Genomic DNA, 21211 nt, shown 5'->3' on the forward strand with positions numbered 1-21211 from the left:
AGCAAACATCTTCTGTATTTTCCACAGTATGCATCTGATGAAGTAAGCTGTAGCTCACGAAAGCTTATGCTCAAATAAATTGGTTAGTCTCTAAGGTACCACAAGTACTCCTTTTCTTTTAATTATTTTTGTTTCTCTTCTCTGGACTTTCTCCAATTTGTCCACATCTTTCCTGAAATGTGGCGCCCAGAACTGGACACAATACTCCAGTTGGGGCCTAATCAGCATGGAGTAGAGTGGACGAATTACTTCTCGTGTCTTGCTTACAACAGTCCTGCTAATACTAGAATACTAATGCTAGAATCATGTTTGCTTTTTTTGCACAGTGTTACACTGTTGACTCATATTTAGCTTGTGGTCCACTATGACCCCCAGATCTCTTTCCACAGTACTCCTTCTGAGATAGTCATTTCCCATTTTGTATGTGTGCAACTGATTGTTCCCTCCTAAGTGGGGTACTTTGCATTTGTCCTTATTGAATTTCATCCTATTTACTTCAGACCATTTCTCCAGTTTGTTCAGATCATTTTGAATTTTAATTCTATCCTCCAAAGCACTTGCAACGGCTCCCAGCTTGGTATCATCAACAAACTTTGTAAGTGTACTCTCTATGCCATTATCTAAATCATTAATGAAGACATTGAACAGAACTGGACCCCAGAACTGATCCCTGCAGGACCCCACTTCTTATGCCCTTCCAGCATGACTGTGAACCACTGATGATACTATCTGGGAACGGTTTTCCAACCAGTTTTGCACCCACCTTATAGTAGCTCCATCTAGATTGCATCTCCCTAGTTTGTTTATGAGAAGCTCATGGGAGACAGTATCAAAAGCTTTACTAAAGTCAAGATATAATAATGCCAGTCATCTTTCTTGTTTCCCTCTCTGCATCGTCTTCAGGACAATCTCCTTTCTTTGTCAGTGTGACCAGTGTTCCAAATGGGGTCCAATAAGGGCTGCGGTGGTGGATTAATTCTGTCTTCTTAATATACTCCTTAATTAAACATTGCAGTGGACTGAAGGCTTCAGTGACTTTCTTTTGTTAACTTAGACCTTTTTCTTGATCAGGATGACATGTAGCTGTTACACTGGGTCTTGGCTGCGAGACTACCGAACTTAAATTTTTCTGAACTGTGATGAATTTGCCATTTGCTGGCCCAGTCACCTGAACAATCTAAATTATTTTGGATCGGACTTGCATCTTTGATAACGTTTGGGCTCAGGTCCACAAAAGGGACTTAGGCCCCTAGAAGATCACCTAGAAAAGCCATGTTAGGTGCCTATGCTCCTATAGAAGGAATAGCGAGAGATAGGCACCTTAGAATGCAATCCGCAAAGCCAGCATGCTGGGCGGAGAACTACCTAAGCTAGCCAAAGGAAGATATTGATGAAATGGGTGTGTCCTAAACCCTGCTCCTCTCACAGAGCTAGGTGTCTGTCTCTGTCTGTGATCCATGAACTGGAAGAAGTTAGGTGCTCCTCTGCCTAAGTCATGTGTGGGGCCTGATCTGGTAGCCATGCTCACTGGCTACCTAACTATACAAAACAGCTGGCAGAGGGAGGACCTCCCTTATAAGCTTTAGCCTAAGGGTTAGAGCATTCTCTCAGGATGTGGGAGACCACTGGTTCAGATTGCCCCTTTGCTTGATAGGAAGGGATTTGAACAGGGATCTGCCACCTCTCAGGGGTGTGCCCCAGCCACTGGGCTACAGAGTCATTCTCACTTACTCTGGCCCAATTAATACTTAGTTACGCAATTATTGAATAGGAGAGTTAGGGAGCCCTACATTGGAATATTCCATAGTGCAGTGATTCAGCCACTCAGCTGAGAGTTGTGGGGAGGTCCCTGTTCAAATCTCTTCTCCGCAGGCAAAGGGAGAACTAGAAAGTGGTCTCCCACATCCTGAGTGAGTGCTGTAACCACTGCACTAAAGGTGACAAGGGAGATACTCCCCACCCCATTTTGGGTGGAGCTGGGCAGCTTCTGAGCTTGCCTACTGGATCAGGCCCCACACACAACTTAGGCGAAGAAGCACCTATCTTTCCTCTGCAATCCTTGTGCATCACTCTGGAGCTTAGGCTGCCGTTGGTGCCTGGACACCTAGAGCAAGGCAGAAGTGTGCATGTCCAGAGGCAGAAAGAGACACCTAGGGAACTTCTACTGCGAAAACCTAGGTGCCAAATGAGTTTAAGTGCCTACAGGGTTGAACATAGCCAAGCAAGGATTTTGTGGATCACAGTGGTGCCTAAAAATGGGGATTAGGCGCCTAAGTATCATTGTGGATCTGGGCCTTGATTCCTATGTTACACCACCAGTTCTTCTTTCGCCTGCACTTGCCCACCAAATAATACAGATATCTCCATCCTACTCTCCCTCCAGGGACCAACCTTTTCCTTAACTCACTCTTTCTATTCCAAGAATCTGCATTTCTTTCATTCACCCTATTTTTACCTGTGTTCAGTTATGCCTTACACCACAGAGTAATTGCAGACTAATAAGTATATTTAATCAGCCACAATTGACATCTAATTACAATTAAACTTAATTATTCTAGTTGGGTATACACATCATTATTAGACTTTGCAAAGGTTAACCCTGAGCAGCCCAGATATTTTTATTATTGCTCACTTTCTCCAGTAACTACCCATACTCATTCTTACTTATCAACCAACAACCACCTTTTTGGCCTTCTTCACGGCCTCTAGGGTTAACTTCTTATGGGATCCAATGATACCTCTAAGCATAGTCCTCCTGCCACTGTGCTCTCCCTAATCCACTGGCTCCACAGCAGACCTTGTCTGGACAGGCCAGTCATACAATAAAATAATATTTTATGCTTATGTAAAACCTTTCAGCTGAAGTGTTTTGCAAACAATCTCTACCAATATCCCTGGATGACAAGTAGATTCAACTCTTTGCATGTGAAAAGTCTCGACAAGTTGGGAAGAGCAGTACAGCCTCTACCAAGCGGTTACCTATAAAAACCAGGCAAGAAATATTAAAAAACACAACCATTGATCTCCCCTCTCCCTGTCAATGATTCATATCTGTGAGCTTTGAATTGGAGGGATTAGCAGTTAGCCCTATTGATTTGACTGCCAGCCCTTTTCTAACAGGGCTGCAATTGCTGGCATACAGACTAGTCTGGTAGTTAGAGTATGAAGGCATGAGTTTTGGCTTCTAGTCCCCCTTCTGAAACTGATGTGCCGTGTGACTTGGGTCAGTCATGTTGCTTCTCCATCTGTTACCTTATATGTAAAACAAGGATATATTTAATATTTTATTTGCTTTAAAGCAATGGTAAGTATCTTTATTTTCAGAAAAAGAACAAAATGAAATGAAGTACTGTTATATATTCACTTCTAATCTGTGTAAAACTACTGCTTTGTGTTGGCAAGTTTACAATGTAAAAAATGTATTTTGCTGATAAAGTAGATGATTTTAGCTTTGCCTTCTGAAGTATGCTTTATCTACTTAAACTGCACAGATTCTGGGTAATGTCACTGAAATCTAGATCTGGTGTTCTGGCCACAAAAGGGCTCTCCTTTTTCAATCAATGTAACCGCCATCCTTTGAGAATGCAGCGCCACTTGATTTGTACTGACTTTGGCCAATTCTTTTGCTTGGTGTGAGAACAAAAGCCATCAGTTGCAATGTACAGAACTTTGCATTTATATTACAAAAAATATGTATGCAATTTCTTGAATGAAGCAATTTGATGGAAAAGGAAATATTTAACATTCAAAGAGTTACCCACCAGCACTCCCATTTTGGGGAAGAAAATGTACCTATCTAAAATTCTGCCAAATATCCTCTTCATAAATTTATGTCATGTATACACAACCAAAAGTGAAAATAACTGCAATCACAGAAAGAAAAAGTAAGATTGCTGGTGGGTTTTAAGTGTGTTATTGCAGAGCAAAACTGTAGGTCGTTTTAGACTATCTTGACTTGTGTGCAGCTGTATTGTACGTTGTAAGTATTGTCCTTCTTATAATCAGTCTTTATTTAACAGTGTCTCCACCTGCCTGCTGCTTTACAGCATGCACTTAGTTTGAAGTAGCAATAGCTTGTGCAGAGGTATCTGGATCATTTGCAGCAGAAACCAAATTGTTCCAATGCCCTCTATTAACAGGGTTGATCCGCTGTCTGTAAAAGGGGAGGAAAAAACAAGTAGACTCAAATTATTGACTGTATTAATCTTTCTTTAGTCTAAGCTTGCGTTGATAAAAATGAAGTTATTACAAGCTTGACTGTTAACTAGAGAGTGAACAGCTACAAGAGAGTGAAAGCTGGATTCTCTTACATCATCTCAAGATGTGTTAGCGAACTCTAGTTGCAGCAACACAAAATGCTGCCCTCAATTACATCTTTGCAACCCCAGCACAGACAATAGTCAAACAACTCTTAGAGATCAAGAGAGGAAAACGTAAACAAACCTTAACAGAACTATGATAGACCTTTATTCCGTCCTATAACAGAACCTTGCTAATCCTCACTCCAAAGCAGAGAACTACTGCAGTGAGGTCTCATAACTAATAATACCTCCCTATGGTGGGGCAGATCCTCACCCTGCTCAGGAAGGATTAAAAAGCTCCTCTGGGCATAATCAGCCTCAACCTGGTACACCTGTGAGGGTTGTCAAGCCTGCAAAGGGGTGAATCTTAAAAAGGAGGATCCAAACCCAGACTGTGGTTGCCACTGAAGTGACTAAAGCTTGATCAGGGAGCTCCCTAACCCCCCTACCATGCAGGTACTGTTTATCAGGAAAGGTGTTGAAGTGCCTCTTCTGTCTGGTCCCCTCTAAAGAAGTAGAGGGGCCATATTTGCTTAGGTTTTCTTTTAAGAGCTCAGGGCCCTCGGACTAGGTCCTTTGGCCATATAAGGAGTTAAGAGCCTAGTCCTCTCCACAGAGCCTACTGACCTTTTGGAGCTACAGGGTGAGCCCAGACTGTTTTCTGAGCTGCAGGACTATTTGGTTTGCTTTTTTCATTTGGACTGCATTAAGCCCCCTGGAAGGGTGCATCCTTCCTAAAACGGATAGCTGGAGGGCAACGCCCCGAATTCCGAACCAGCTCTGCAGCAACATCCATAGCCAGGGAAGGACATATGGGGCAACAGAGGCACCAACCATCACCCTCAGGGGGTGCCCTAGTTGTACAACATACCAGGCTAGCTCTTAATGCTTTTCAATCGCAGCTCTCAAAGCACTTGACAAAGGAGGTAAGCTTTATTATCCCTGTTTTAAAAGGAGGAAATTGAGGCACGGGGTGGTGAAATGACTTGTTTGAGGTCACCCAGCAATCCAGCAACAGGGGAGGGACTAGAACCCAGAAGCGTAACTGAAGCAATGATTAATTAAGTGACTTTGCCAAAATTTGTGGCAGAACAGGGAATTGAACCCAGTTCTCTGAAGTCCAGGCTCCAGCCTTCATCTCTTCCTTCCCAGGAGGCAGGATTTGGGCCCTCACTTAACAATCTTCAAGAGTCAGTCATTTATACTGGGTCTCGCATTCACTGGTGAGAATTAGTGAGGTTCTACCATATACCAGTGTAACATTACTAACTTCATGCTACCCATAGTACATTTCACTTACAGTAAGTATGCATCCTGTTCCAGATTACTCAGATAACGGTGTGTTTCACACTGATAAAGTGACCGGTATCTAGTATTCCACTTGCACTTTTCTTGTTTTGTGATGTCATAGCGACCAACACCAACTGGGTTCTGAAAAAAGGAAGTCAGACATGGTTCTGCATCGTTAAAGGTGCAATTATACATGTGCCAGTGACGTTCTGCCTGTGACTACAGTGGCAACAGGATCGGGGCCTCAGTTTGAAAACAAGAATCTGGAATATTTAACAACAATCACCACCACCACCTCTTGTATGTGAGAATGGAGGAATTAGGGCTGGATCCTTCCATTTGGGTTCAGAGTCTATACAACAACCATCATAATCAGATCCTACAGTTCCAATTTCCCTGAAGATGTTGGGCACCATTCTCTTGAAATGTGATTTCCCCAACAGCCTAGAACTAGCTCTAGTCAAGTTATAGCAATGTTACCCCTGTAATTTAATCTGTGGAGTTCCTGTATCAATTACAAAGCAGTCTTCATTCTTGATCTTTTTCAAATTGCCTGTTGCCTACTCTTCTGCATAAAGGCAGGAAACTGCAAAGGAGTCTGCTCCTCATCCCTCACCATAGGGACTACTTCACATTAAAGCTTTTCCTGGCTTCTTTGAGCCCTTCAGGCTTTGTTCTACTTCACTAAGGGAAACTTGAGAAGATTATTACTACAGATGACATAAGGGCATTAAGGGAAGGAGCAGTTACCAGCACCATCCCTTCAGCACTCTGCTGCTAAAAGAAATTCTTTTTTTTCTGTTTTTTCAATAATAGAAATGTGACTTTTTGAGTGTATATGTTGCCCTGCCCCCTAAAGGATTAAAATGTGCAGCGTAACTTAGAACATTCCTGAAATACAATCACTTGGCTGGAGAGCAGTAACCACTTGATACACGGCATAACTGATGAGGGAGGAGAAGGGTGTCCCAGGAATTTTGGCTAAGGAGGCAGAGCTAAACCGCTTTCTCTTATAAAAAGTACCGCAGAGTCTCTACTGTCCATTCCAGCAATGTTGTTTCCAGTGCTGTTGTAGCTGTGTTGGTCCCAGAATATGAGAGAGACAAGGTGGGTGAAGTAATAGCTTTTATTGAACCTGCTTTTTAGCTTCACAGAGCTCTTCAGCTCTGAAGAAGAGGCTTGTGTAGCTCGAAAGCTTGTCTGTGTCTCTGAAACCTGTTTATGGACAAAGCTGTAGAGCAGCATTCTTTGGGTTAGAAGGATTTGGACCTCCAGTGGAAAGATCAGTAAAGGGCGTGAGTGTGACATGGAAGAAGCAGACAGCATGAACATTTTCATGCACCTACATCTATTCCTACCATAGATTTTTCCACTCACCGTGTTTCCAATAAAGAGGCGATATGCTTTCCTGTCAACCCTTTTTGCAGATGACCAAAATGGAGGTTGATTGAAGTATTCTGATCGCTCCACGGGTTTTGGATCATGTGAGCCTGGCCCTACAGCATACTACAACAAAGTGACAACCGGTAAATCATTGATGTACTTACATAGGTACCTAACTCGTGCTTAAAGTTAGGCACCTGCTTAAGTATCTTGCTGAATTGGGGCCTCGGTTAATTCTGTTGTATTCTGGTAGCCACAGCACTGAGAGGCTGCTTCATGAGAAGTATTAAATGCAGGAAACAGTCATTGCTGTTCTGCAGTGGTGGGAATAAGCACACCAGAAACATGAAAGACAAAACGAGCAGCATGCTGGAAATGAGACTCTCGCTTGTACTAAGCCTCCAACCTGCTATTTGCAGTTGGAATTCAATAGAGTGACCCACCACTCATTTGTTAACAACTGTGGTGTAGATATCCACCTTTACTGATACGCAACATCCTGTCATACAGGCATGGTATGGGCCTGACCCTTCTGTTCCCACTGAATTCAGAGGGAGCTTTGCAATACAGCCTGAATCTGAAACAGGACTATGCAAAAAACCTCCTTTGTTTGCCAAAAGCTGGGAATGGGTGACGGGATGGATCACTTGATGATTACTTGGTCTGCTCATTCCCTCTGAAGCTCCTGGCATTGGTGACTGTCAGAAAACAGGATACTGGGCTAGATGGACCTTTGGTCTGACCCAGTATGGCCTTTCTTATGTATATTCTTATGTTCTCCTTACTTCATCCAATTTATTCCCCATGTGAATTGAATTCAGAATTATATTTGCTGATGTTTATGGCTGTCAAATTGTTAACTACTCTTTAATCCTTTTAGCCCTGAAGACCCAACACAGCTGAGAGACAGTGATCTGAATTCTAATCCTTCTCTTGAACGAACAAAACCGTTAGCTAAAGTCCAGTGATAGATCTTTATTGTTGATGATACATGAAGAAGAAAGAACCCAGTTCGACCTTCAGGTCCCAGAGTGAGTTTGCAATGTGGGTGGTTAGATAAACTATCTTTTCACTTATAAACTGAGCACATTTGATCTGGAATCACTGGGCGCCTCTAACCATTGAACCCCATGATGTTACTTTTAATTCCTATGCTGCAAGCACTTAAGCATGTGCATAACTTTAAGCACATGCTTAAATCCCATGAAAAGCGTATGTTTAAAGTTATGCATGTTGTATTGTGCTTTGCTGACTGGGTTGGGATTACTCAAAATTCATCTTAAAGCTGCTGAATCGGGGCCGTAAGTAGTTACCTGAGCAACATGAGAGCACATTGCAAGATGCTGTCAGCTGGAACCATAAAAATGCCAATTGTAATGACAAGAGCTAAATTTTCAAATAACTTGTGATAAAAATAATAGATGCTAAGAAGCACTTCTTTCAAAATGCGTGGCTGAGCAAATGGATGCCGTCATTTTAATTTAGCTCCAAGAGCCCCAGCGGGGTTGGCTACCAGTGCACGTAGAGGGGTGCTATGTTCTGCCAGATGCCTGCTGCTGCCCGAGGAGTTTACTTGTAGCCAGGCAACACACAACCCGGAGAGGCTTATTGCTCTCCAAGTGTGGTTATTGTTACTGTACTACCTGTTAATTCCAAATTTTACTCAAAAAAATATTAGGGGGGTTATGCAATGAGTCCTTCCACAATGAATCATAGCTGGTTGTCGGAGGAGGAGGGAATGTAAAGGGCTGACTCACCTTTCCAGGGCTCCTTTGGCTATTTTGTTATTCTTTCATTGTCTTCTAATGTACCCACATCTCCAGGTTTCCCCTTTATTTGCCCCCTCCTTTTCCCTGCCACCCCAACTAGCCCTAGTGCTCTCTTTCATGGGATAATGGCCACATCATGCTCACCCCACCCTGGGTAATAACTCACCTGGGAGCTATTTTACAACCCCATTAATTTTTTTAAACTAGTGTAAAGTTTCCAGAGGTTGCAGATTGAGGTTGAAAGGCAGCCAGGCTCGTGTGTGCAGACAGGGAGGCCTTTGAATGCCTCCAGGTGTTTTCCCCACAGCTGCCTCCTCAGCCCCTGGGCTCCTTTAAAATTGCCATGTTAGTTTAAGTACTCAGTTGGGAGCCTTAAAACTGGCTTCCAACTCAAAGAGCTGAGAGGAGTCGGCATGAGAGAAGGGGGAGGAATAAAGGTTTCAGCTGCCTTTGTTAATAATAATTGAGAAGTAGAAGGGAAAGATCATGAGGCGACTCATTTCCTCCCGCTCCAGCCCATCATGGGCACAGGGATTTCCCTGGTGCTTTTGGTGATGAGCTATCAGCTGGGCAATGGTGCATGGCTGTGACCCCACAAGAGGAAAGGCCAATCAGACCATGGCTTTGGACAGCTCTGCCCCATCCCTCCTCATGGCAAATTTTGACTGCACGGAGAATCCTCTGCAGGTGACCAGGAAAGGGAAGCCCTGGCAATGGCTGACCATCCTTCTATGTGAGAGCTCTGCAGTTCAATCCAGCACAATCACCCCTTGTCCCAATCCAGACAGGTTGCTCTTCATCTGCACATTTCACCTGGGGTTGTCCCAGTCCTAGGGTCCAGGTGGTTTTCCCGCCTTCCCCTTTAGCCTCAGTCTCTCTCAGTGCCATGTGGTGTATTTGCAGCAGATGGCGTCCTGCACAGTAACATATGCAGCAGAGACAGGAGAGGAAAGGAACATGGTGTCACTGACCGTGGCGCGTGGACACTGGCTGAGTGTGGTCCAGAAGATCCGCTCCGTGGGGCAGCCGGGGTTCCGAGCGAGGGTGCTGAAAACACCATTTTTCTTTCTGTCCTTGGTGTCCAGCTCTTCCACAAAGCTCTTGACGTTGCTGGGGCCGAGCTCGATGCATTTCTTCTAAAGAGATGAAAGAGAGGAAGGGACGTCTGCTGCTGCTGGAGAAAATGTGACGTAGTTGTCTAGCAAGGCCCTGCTGGTGCCGGCCACAGGGGCTCTCCTGTATCTCTGTGCTCACGGGTCCAATCCAGCCCCCAGGTGAAGCCTGGCAGGGAGAGACCATGGACTTCAGTGGAGCTGGATAAGGTCCATAGACCCTCATTCAGAGTCCACTGACTACTTGATTCCCTTGTCACTGACATCGATCACATCCTCCTTCCTCCCTGCACAATCTCTGCCCCACCCTGGGCTCTCTAGGGCAGATATCTTTCCAGAGTGTAACAAATGTACTCCACTGCCTTCCGCACCCCAGCAGGTGAGAGGTATCCCCCAAGCTGCCAGGCAGGAAGGCAACTTCCAAACAGAGGTTCTTAAAGGAATACCTCCTCAGAATCCATCCGGAACAAGGCAAAAAGACTGCTCATAGACAACCTTGTTCATTTTAGGTCTCTGGTTTGAATCCAGTCCCAGGCCAGTAGGGAGAGGAAGCCGTGAGTCCTTTTCATTGTCCCTACCAAATGAAGGGCAAACAGCAAGCAAACTAAGGCTTTGTCTATGCTACCACTTTTGTCGGTCGGGGTGTGAAAAAAACATACACACCCCTTACCAACATGTGTTTCACCGACAAAAGCGCTGGTGTGGCCAGCACTATGTCAGTAGGAGAGGCTCTCCTGACAACCTAGCTACCACCGCTTGTGGGGGGCGGTTTAGTTAGGCCAGCAGGAGAGCTGTCTCCCACTGGCAAAGAGCGGCTACACGGGAGACCTTACGGCGGTGCAGCTGCAGCTATACCGCTGTGCCGCTGCGAGCTCCATAGTGTAGACACAGCCTAGGTCGCAAAAAGAAAATTCGTTTTTTAGGGCTAGATTGTCATATAAATTGTAGCCTCACTGATTTCAAAGGAGTTGTGCTGCTTTACCCCTGCCGTGGATCTGGCCCTCAGTTTTAATAATCTAAGTTGTCAATAATAGCGGCAAGGACGGGTTTTAAAACTATGCTCTCTAACCTGACAGCACCCCTCTCCTGGCAGCACTCTGAGAGATGTCACACCCGCAGGACGAGTTCCTGCGTTATTAATCAAGGCAAGGGTGTTTTACTAAAACCTCAACTCTTACAAGGGTACGTACTTCCACAGCGTAATGTCCACAGATAATAGGCTTTGACCTGTCTCCTGTGAAGGTGTCATATGGGCCGCGAATACTGACCACACGTTTCAACATCTCATCTGTACTGTTTTTAAGATTGTAGGTGGCTGGCCCCAAACCACTTCCCTAAAGTCAACGGGGAGCAAAAGCAACCATTAGTGAGCGCTCTGTTAGGGAGCAGAGTCCTGGGTCGTGCTCAATTGGAAGCCGGACACTAACTACGGGTTAGTTGCTAGACAGTTACAGCATTGCTGTTATATATTACAGTAGCACCCAGTGGCCCTCACTGAGATCAGGACCCCATTGTGCTTAGTGCTGTACAAATACCTAGTGAGAGGCAGACCCTGCCCCAAAGAGCCATGTCCTGTGCTCTGCCCATGACTTTTCCCTCTCACCCATGCTGCTCGCTCTTGAGTGGTCAAATAATAAACGAGTAGCCGCCTGTTTGTTTCAATCATCCATTACAAATTGCTCTCTGTACCCTCAACTAAAAGCTTCACCATCAGAATGCAAGGGGTGGTCCCTCAGCATGGCAGCCTTTAAACTAAGTGGCTTGGACCATCCCCTTTGCTTAGTCTCCACTGCGCATGGCATGGAGGAGGAACCTAAGAGACCCAGAATGGGGACAGTGCCATCTCCATGGGATCCTGCATGTGCACCTCTGAGAGTGGGAAAGTGAACAGCAGGGGAAGCAGCCATTCTCTGTGGCACCATCCCCTGCACCATCCCACTGGCTCTGGGCAGTAATCTAGACGAGTTCGTGCTCCACTGAAGCTTGAGGCCGGCTGCAAGATCTCCTGTGGATTCCCCTACTGAGCAGCTGTGGTAGGCTCCACCAATGGCAGCACAGCCCCTGAAGGGCCAGTACCACCAGAGGGAGCCGTGGAGCAGCCATTGATGCAGGTCAGCTCCAGCCTCTGGGGGCTCTCTCCTCTACAGATCCTGTGAGGCTGGGAAGCCTCCACCTCTTCAGATGAACCTCACCGACTTTTCTTTCCCTTTCGGAAGCTGCTTGACCAGCCTCCTTTCCCCCGTCCCCCCTGCAAGCTGGCTGCATCCTCTCTAGAGAGAACAGCAAATGCTGGTGCCTCCCTGAGCCTTCAGAGACACCTGAGGGCTCCTGATTGGCCAAGAGATGGAGACCATAACCACGCTGCTATGGTCCACTGTAATGAACAAGGCAGCAAAATACCCTGAGAGGTCTGCTCCCACAGATCCCTCACTTTCATTCTTCCTGGTCACTCAAGCCCTGGGCAATGGCTGGTGTGCAAGTCAATAAGGGAGCTAAATGAAAAACAAATAGCGCAGACTTGCCGCAGCAGTAGGTAAGACAGATTTTTCGGTTTTGCTGTCCATTATCCCTTGAGAGTTTGCCGAGCGTCTCTCCTTCTCCTCAATCAGGGCATAAGGGTTTCCATTCTTGCCGTAAGTCCCAGGGCCAGGATGGCAATCCTGCAGAAAGAAGAGGGAGAGGATTAAGAACAAAAATGGATTTCTGCCAATAAAGAGCCAGATTCTGCCATTTCAAGCATATTAAAAGCAGTGACTCTTTGTAATTCAGTAGTGCCCAGAGGTCTTAACTGAGGCCTGATCTACACTGGGGGGGATCAACCTAAGATTCGTGAGAATAGCGTAGCTGAAGTCGACGTATCTTAGGTCGACTTACCTCGCTTCCTCACGGTGCGGGGTCGACTGCCGCCACTCCCCTGGGGTGGAGTACAGGAGTCAACGGCAGAGCGATCAGGGATCGATTTATTGCATCTACACTAGATGCGATAAATCGATCCCCGATAGATCTTTCACTATCCGGCGGCTAGTGTAGACGTACCCTGAGATCTGGGCCCTCTGGAGCTAGGTAGTGCACAAACATCCAAAGCCTCAGTCTCTGCCCTGCAGACCTTCCTCTCCATTAGGCATTTCTCTGTGGAGACGTCCTGCCCCAGGGAGGCACTGTGCCTCATAGGAGCCTAGGGACTGCAATTGTCGGTGGTGATACTAACAATACCTAGCTTTTAGACAGCGCTTTGCATCAGGTGAGCGCAAAGCACTTCTCAGTCTTTAATGTCCTCAGCACACCCCGGTGAGGCAGGACAGGGCTGTCATCTGCATTGTACAGATGAGGAACAGAGGCACAAAAAAGCCTAGAGACTTGCCCAAGGGCTGTGGAGGACCAGGAAGTAGAACCTGGGTCTCCCAAGTCCTAGTACCCTGGACAATCCTCCTACCATGGCCCCCGAGTGAAGGAATACAAGGAGAGGAAGGTTCCATGGGGGTGTTCCCCGGGCACACTATGCTCTAGATGACCTAAAGAGAATCCCAGTAAGGAATACCAAAGCTCCCCCTTTAGAGCAGATCAGACAGCAATTCCCTTGCCCTACCACATCCCCTCCATGCAAACTGGCTCCGTTTGGACCTGGAGGGCAGCTGTTCCCCAATTCTAGATTAGAGTCAAATCTCACTTGCCTCCAGGCCGTGAAGCCTACAGCACAGAATTAAGTTCTGAATCTTTATGATGCCTGTACAAATGCCACTTTGTATTTCTGGGGTGAATACAGCCCTTTACTCCTTTCCTATTGGAATCAGTGAGGGTTATGGGTAAAACTCTAAAAAGAGAATTGGTTCTAAGTTCAGCCATTACCCAATACTTAGTCAGAACGTTTCATCCCTAGATTTCAAAGCCCTTTGCAAAGAGGATTATTCTTTTACAGGTGAGGAAACTGAGGCACAGAGCAGTGACACAACTTGTCCCAGGACAAAAAGTGAGTGTATGGCAGAGCCCAGAATAGAATCTCTGGGTGAAATCTTGGCCCCACTGAAGCCAATGGCAAAAGTCCCATTGATTTTTTAATGGAGCAGGATTTCACCCCCACATCTCCTCTTCACTCCCAATGCATTGGCTCAGGCTGCCTCTCTACAGTTTGGCAGTTCTGGCCAGGTACAGATTGCTACATTCTGTATATGAAGGATAATCAAGTACAATCTTTGCATCTGTCCAAGCAAATAAAGGGAAATCTGGCCTCTTGGAAGATTCTTGATTAAAAAAACCTGAAAAGATACTAAAGCGAATTAGATATGAAATCTCTAACTATGAAATTAGGAAGTCTGTGACTTCATTGGCCACCCGATGCCTGGCCAGCACCAGCAGATCTGTTGCAAGTACAGTAAGCTGTGATTCATGCAAGCTCCCACTGCGCGTCACTGTTGATTCACACATACGACTGTAAAATCAGCAGTCGTGGCTATGCAACGGATCCGAGTGTTAACACAACATTCTATGGCTGTGGTGAGGGCGACACAGGATATTTGACTGTTGTTCAGGCCCTATAGAGGAGGAGTCATGTTCCACTAAAATGACGCAGTTTTTAATTTCTTCTACCAGGCAGTGCAGGCGGTGGGATGGCAAAAGTGGCCAGCCTGAAGGGTTAGAAAGCGGCCAGTGCCTACCAGCATTCTGCCCCACATCCTGGTGAAACTAGAAGTCTTTATTAGGGAGTTCTGGGGCTAGTAGAATATTTGCAGAGCATTATTCTATAGAAAAGCTAATTTAAAAATTAACTATCACTATCCTGTGTATACTCTGGATTCACAGAGGATAGGACATATATGTAAATGTGTACGCCCCATGTACATTAACACACTGATACTGCATATCGATTCAATATTTAGGTAGTAAGATGGTGCGCATTAGAGAAATATCTACGATAGACACTGATTGGATAGCCTGCAGTATATACACACAAGCATATGGGCTCAATCCCAGAACTATACCTTACACAGAACTCCCCAGTGAAATCAGTGTAGGTCCCACATAAATAGGGCACCTAAATAATGTGAAATAGAAAACACTGATATTGTGGTTCAGTTTTTCCCTAGATCTGCTCCCTTTGAATAACTCCCTTGTTAGTTAGGATGATTTTGGTTCGGCTATCAACAGACCATGTCAGGCACCAATGAGCAGAAAGCAGCTTTCTTTAACCCTATTAGTGGTAACATCATCCAAATCAAGCAACTGGGAGATTGAACAGCAATCAGGAAACATAGCCAGGCATTGGCCCTTATTATTTCTTGCACTACCTACTGTACTTTTAAATTTTGCACAGCTGTAAAAGGGACTTGTTTTGGCCCCCAAAAGTGTATATCATATTATTAGGTGATCCAATAATAATATTTAGCTCTGCAACAAGAGGTACCAGATTATCTGCCTTACATGTTTCTTGTCAAGGTACTGCAGTATCTATTGCTTGAATCCGATACATACCCTAATGAAGTCTCTAAACCTCTCTTCTCCAGTGTCACAAACACCTCTGATGCTTGCAGGTCGGGTTTCTTGCAGAAAATCTTTGATGTTGTAAGTTCCTGGGCCCAGTTTTTCTTTCTTATTGAGAAAAAGATTTTAAAAGTTTAATAACAAAGCCAGGATTCTAATTTACCCATGCAAATCACAGCACCTCTAGTTCAATCTATCCCGTGTCATTTAACAGCTGAAAGATTAAACCAGAAGAAACAGTCAGATTTCTCGTCCACACATAGGGAAAAAAGTCAAATTCAGATCTCACCAGATACTTGCGTTTCTTCAATGTCTCCTTAAAATTAAAATGGGGCATCTGGGTGAGACGTGCCGCTTCCTCTGCTTTGGCCCAGCCAGAATTTGAAGCCTTCTCATGCAGCACAGAGGAGCTAAAGCTTCCATGGTCAATATTGTAGGTGCCTGGGCCTACCTTTCTGCCCTAAAATGAAGTGTAAGGTTAAAACTAAAGGCTTGATTTACCATTGAGTTAAGCTAGTTTTACAGTGATGCAATACCATTGAAAAATGGAGTGCTACAGTGGTGAATCAGGCCCTAAGAATTCTAATCATATTGTTTGCAAATTCTCCTTGCTACAGGCACATAGAGAGAGAGAGATAAAGTCAGTGGAGTTATACCAAGATACACCAGCTGAGGATCTGCACCCACAGATTCCTGGCACGTTGGATAAATTGCTGACACAGGAAATCTACTCAAAGGTTCTGTAAGTACACATTACACTGAGAAATAAATTACATTGGAGAGAGCCTCATCCTATATCATGAACATCAACAGGAGTTTTGCCATTGGACCTACATTAAATGGACTGATTCGATTAGATTCAGTGATATTATCAAATTAATTTGAAAGCAGCAGAATGGATCCATTCAGATTTTTCATGGAAATTGAATTCTGGAAAAAGAATCCAAACATATAATTTTTAGTTTAGTTCTGCATATGGAGCTGAAAAGGTGTTTGTTTTGTACATAAAATAGAGAGACAGACTCACCAACTCTGAAGAGACCTTTTTGCAGTAGGGCGCCTGTGTGTATGTACCAGGTTTCTTACACTTTGGATAAACTGCTGACACATCAAATCTAGCGAAGGATGATGTAAATATACAGTAAATTTTGAGTTAAAACAGGATTAATTTTTTACAAACATAGGTCCTGGTCCTGTGAACATTTAGGACTTGATCCAATGTTTATTGTAGTCTGTACAAAGGGTTTCACGGACATCAATAGATGTTGTATCAGGCCCTTAGTACTGGACTGCTTAATACTGCAAAGACAAGTGCTTCATTTTGTGAGCAGTCCCATTAAATTCAGAGGGATTACTCATGCCTAAAGTGAAGCACATGCATAAATCTTTGCAGGTTTGGGGCCTAAACGCTTTCTGCAGTCAGTAATCTCCTGGATGTGAATGGGATGACTACTCACTAGAGTAAGCACAGGGCCCAAGACTAAATGTTTGCATGATCAAGGCCCTTAAGCTAATGTACTGTACAAATTACATAGAGACACTACTTTATCTACTGCTGAAATGCAGCCACCTCTAGTGTGAATCATGATAGCTGTCTCCAGACTCCAGCGAGAAACTGCTGAATTGGAATTCATTTGCAAATTGGATACTATTAATTTAGGCTTAAATAGAGACTGGGAGTGGCTAAGTCATTATGCAAGGTAGCCTGTTTCCTCTTGTTTTTTCCTACCCCCCCCCCCCCAGATGTTCTGGTTTAACTTGGATTTAAACCTGGAGAATGGTCAGTTTAGATGAGCTATTACCAGCAGGAGAGTGAGTTTGTGTGTGTATGGGGGTGGGGGGGATGTGAGAAAACCTTGATCTATGCAGGAAATAGCCCGACTTGATTATGTAAAGAGTTGTCACTTTGGATGGGCTAGCACCAGCAGGAGAGTGAATTTGTGTGGGGGGGTGGAGGGTGAGAAAACCTGGATTTGTGCTGGAAATGGCCCACCTGTTGATCACTTTAGATAAGCTATTACCAGCAGGACAGTGGGGTGGGAGGAGGTATTGTTTCATGATTTCTGTGTGTATATAAAGTCTGCTGCAGTTTCCACGGTAAACATCTGATGAAGTGAGCTGTAGCTCACGAAAGCTCATGCTCAAATAAATTGGTTAGTCTCTAAGGTGCCACAAGTCCTCCTTTTCTTTTAACAGCACAGAGTAATTCTACAGGAATTGAAGTAAGTTTCTCCAGTGGAAACTACAGAGAGTTTTTAGGTAGGCAGAAGCAAATGATCCAAATTGGAATTTGGCCAAGATAATAGAGTTAAGGGCCACTGTCAGTTTAAAAATCATGTTTTAAAACAAACAAATATCCATCCCTAATGTTATTAAAACCTCAGGCTATTAAAACAGAATTTTAAAAATCAAATTTACTCTTCACTGTGGATGCTTTTTGTTTTTCCATTTCTCTCAACTTAGACAATGAAAACAGACTGGCCATTTCCACATTTTTATTTGCATCTAGTCAATTTCCCTAAAATGAGCAGTCAATGGTGTGACGTTTGGATTGCAAACACTATAAGGAAATGTTAATATTTCTTTAAAATTCCATTGGATTTAACCTAAGTTTGGGGTCAATGTCTTTGAACAACTGTTCTCTGTGGGATCTTTAATGACAACGAATGATTAGAACCTTGGCTTTCTGTTTCATCTGGAAGGTGCCACCTCCAAGTGCCCCATTCTGTAGCCAACACTCTTGAAGAAATCAAAGGGAGCTTGGACTCAAACCCTGGTAACACAGCTATTCCCAGTAGAATTTCTGACACAAACTATATCAATAAAAATCCAGACCACATTCTGAGCTGATGTAAACTGGTGTAGCTCTGTTTTACAACAGCTGAGAAATCTGACCCTTCACTTGCCAAATTCCTCTGCATTATATATAAAGTCTGCTGCAGTTTCCACGGCATGCATCCGATGAAGTGAGCTGTAGCTCACGAAAGCTCATGCTCAAATAAATTGGTTTGTCTCTAAGGTGCCACAAGTCCTCCTTTTCTTTTTGCGAATACAGACTAACACGGCTGTTACTCTGAAACCTGCATTTAAATAGATATTTCTATATTGTACAAATTAAACTAATTAAAATAAATTAATGTTCATAAAGCACTTTGCAGGTGAAAAGCCGTATATGAGGCCTTGAGCCTGCAAACTGTAATGCGATAATGCCTAGCTGTGAAAAGTCAAAGGACTTCAAAGGGATTGCTCATGTGAATCAAGTTACTCACCTGTGTAGATGTTTGCAGGATCAGAGTCTTCGTGCCAGGTATTACCCTTGAAAATCCCCAAACAGGAATTAGGCATACAGATTCATAGGTTTCAAGGCCACAGGGGACTATCATGAGCTAGCAATGTTTCTGTATTTTATTAGCAGATTGAAAACTTGCTGCTGTGTGAGCTAAATGAACAAAATCTCTCTCTCCTGCTGTTCAACAACTGTGAACTAGTAAAGGCACTGCAGGCTAACACAGTTCCAAGAGGGTTAAGTGTGATTTAAGGGATAGGTGTTTGTTCTGAATAAATAACACAGGTCATTTTAAATAAGGAGGAGAAGCAGGGAGAAACCCCAATCAATGTATTTTAGGTTAATGAGCTGGTTAAAAAGCTTATTGACCCAGTTAAAATATATTATGGCAGAGCTTGTCAAAGAGTTGTGTGTCTCAGTCCCTCACCTGACTTTGAAAATCTCAGCCAGTACATGTATCATTGTGTTGTTAAAAACAGGATTCAAAATCCTTAAATATACACTACATACTGGAGACCATATGATTGTACCGATTCAAAAAATGTAGTCAAAGCAAAATCACTGAACACAGGGCCACACTGTGGCGCAGTTTGATGCAGTCATGCAGGGCTATAAGGGGGAGTATGATCCCCCAAACCCACCCCAGTGCAGCCTCTCTAGATCACTAGTCTCAATGCAGAGAAAGAGAGCAGAGTTTTTGTAAGACCACTGGATCCCACCCATGCAGGTGGAAGTGGGCAGACATGCATGGGAAGTGGGCAATGCCTTGACTCCACTCTCCTGGGTACCAGCTAGCACAGCTGAGCCAGCATGTGGGGGAAGTGATCTGCACGTGGCAAGGGTCTGTTGCAGATTGCTTCCCCCGCAGGAGCAAGTGGGGAGCGGGAAGGAAATGTGGCTCTTTGGGGCAGCATGACTCAGCTCAGCACCACCCCTTACATGTGGCTGTGCCTAACGGCTCAAGCTTAGCCTCTGGGAAGCAGAGATCAGCGTGTGTACTTTAAAAAATATTGTCAGTCATATGACAGACCATTTAAAACATCAGGTGTGACGTGCAGTATTTTGAAATGAAATTCACTTTTACCTAGAATGGGGGAAGTCATAAAGAAAGCCAGGGTCAGCCAAAAATCCAGGGCCCCCCAGACCTGCTGGCTTATTTCTGAAGAAAAGGACTTCTCAGAGAATGGAGTCCTGGCTCGTTGGATCCATTCAGTCAGATTACAGTAACCTACTACTGTATAGGCAAAATATCCTGCAGGAGCTTGTAATGTATAGGTACGAACGTGTGCGTGTGTGTGACTAGTAGCTGCATGAATGTGTTCAGACTTGCCCCCGGCTCAATCAACTGCAGAGAGACTCCTTCACTTTGCATTAACATGAAGATATTTTTTAAGTATCTCCCTTGTATGAAGAAGGAGTCTGCTGTGTGTTTCAGAGACATGTAAAATCTCATTTCTGTTTCCTTGGAAACTCCCCCATTCGAAGTATCACAGCTTGACAGTCCTGCATGTGGGTACATGCACTCTCTGTGTGTAATAAGCATGTGAACTTGTGAATGCATGTGTGTATGTGATCTCTGCATGGCCAGGTGTGTGTGATCTGTATGCCAAGGGGCGTGTGATCTCTTGTCTGCAGGAATGTGGGTGTGTGATATCTGTGTGCTGGGGTGTTTGGGGGACGGGGAGAATATGTGTGCAGATGATTCAGAAGCTAAGAGTTAGACAGGAGCTGAGCACAGTTCTCTACTGACTCTGGAAAGCCAAGTCAGCTGCAGGCTAGGCCCGTCCCCTGTGGAGCCTCCTCTGGGTGACTCTTACCTGACTGTCTGAGTGCCAAAAGGGGCACCTGTAAAGCCCTTTACTGCCATTCTCTGCTCCCTGGGGATGGAGGGACCCCCCCCCCCCTCCACTCGACTGGCACGCTCCCAGCAGCTCCGGAATACTGCAGCCATGACAACCCCATACACTTGTTGCCTTTCTGTTCCCATGAAGGCGGTGCTTCCAGGCAACCCATTGCACGGGGCTGGGGCCTCTGGCTCAATGCCTCCTGTACCCATTACAGCTCAGGTTCAGGCCCTGCCTGAGAGGAGAGGAATGCAGCTGTTTTGAGCTCACTGTTTGATCCTTGTTTAGTTTCGATACACTACATTTTACCAGATGTGCACGGGCTTGGCGAGCAGACGTGCCCCTGGCCCAGACGTGCCTGGGCTCGGAGAGCAGATGGATCCCTCGGCGGATGAGCCAGGGGCTCGGAGAGCAGACGAATCCCTCGGCGGATGGGCCTGGGGCTCAGAGAGCAGATGGACCCTTTGCACAAGGCCTTTTTAGAAAGGGGAAAGCCAAAGCTGTATTAATAGGAAAACTGTGTTGCAGAGCCTCTAATTATCCTTGTACAGCCCCACAGAGCCCATAAGACTGAAAAGCAGAGCTCTTGTCCACCCCCCTGTGACTGGTTCTGGCTGTCAGCCGGAGGCTGTGGTCATTACTGGGACCAAATTGCTATTTCTTAACACTGGTTTGTAGCCTGTTCAGGTATTGCTCCAGGCTCCAACTCGGAGATGCCTATCCGAGGGTCACCCAGCAGCAGTGTTAGTTG

At 45.0% G+C, this 21211-nt stretch overlaps 1 protein-coding gene across 1 annotated transcript; it reads right to left on the reverse strand.

Annotated features, from left to right (window-relative positions):
* Positions 1-4053: 4053 nt before the first annotated feature.
* Positions 4054-20483, reverse strand: CIMAP2 (ciliary microtubule associated protein 2). Its single transcript, XM_073358312.1, has 10 exons — positions 20434-20483; positions 16358-16445; positions 15620-15790; positions 15322-15438; positions 12378-12515; positions 11046-11189; positions 9715-9879; positions 6969-7097; positions 5602-5732; positions 4054-4153 (listed from the first exon to the last, which is right to left on the reverse strand). Exons 1-10 carry the CDS (start codon positions 20481-20483, stop codon positions 4054-4056), a joined length of 1233 nt encoding a protein of 410 aa, XP_073214413.1.
* Positions 20484-21211: the final 728 nt, after the last annotated feature.

This window comes from Lepidochelys kempii, chromosome 8, assembly GCF_965140265.1.
Source record: "Lepidochelys kempii isolate rLepKem1 chromosome 8, rLepKem1.hap2, whole genome shotgun sequence".
Taxonomy (NCBI): Eukaryota; Metazoa; Chordata; order Testudines; family Cheloniidae; genus Lepidochelys; species Lepidochelys kempii.

Bases quoted from the DNA above. Each gene is read 5' to 3' on its own strand.
- CIMAP2 (XM_073358312.1), bottom strand. From the start codon at position 20,483: ATGGCAGTAAAGGGCTTTACAGGTGCCCCTTTTGGCACTCAGACAGTC. The intron at 7,098-9,714 runs GTCAGTGACACC...ACTTTGTTGTAG, and splicing joins GCCAGTGTCCACGCGCCACG to TATGCTGTAGGGCCAGGCTC. The intron at 5,733-6,968 runs GTGAGTGGAAAA...TCCTTTTTTCAG, and splicing joins GCCTCTTTATTGGAAACACG to AACCCAGTTGGTGTTGGTCG.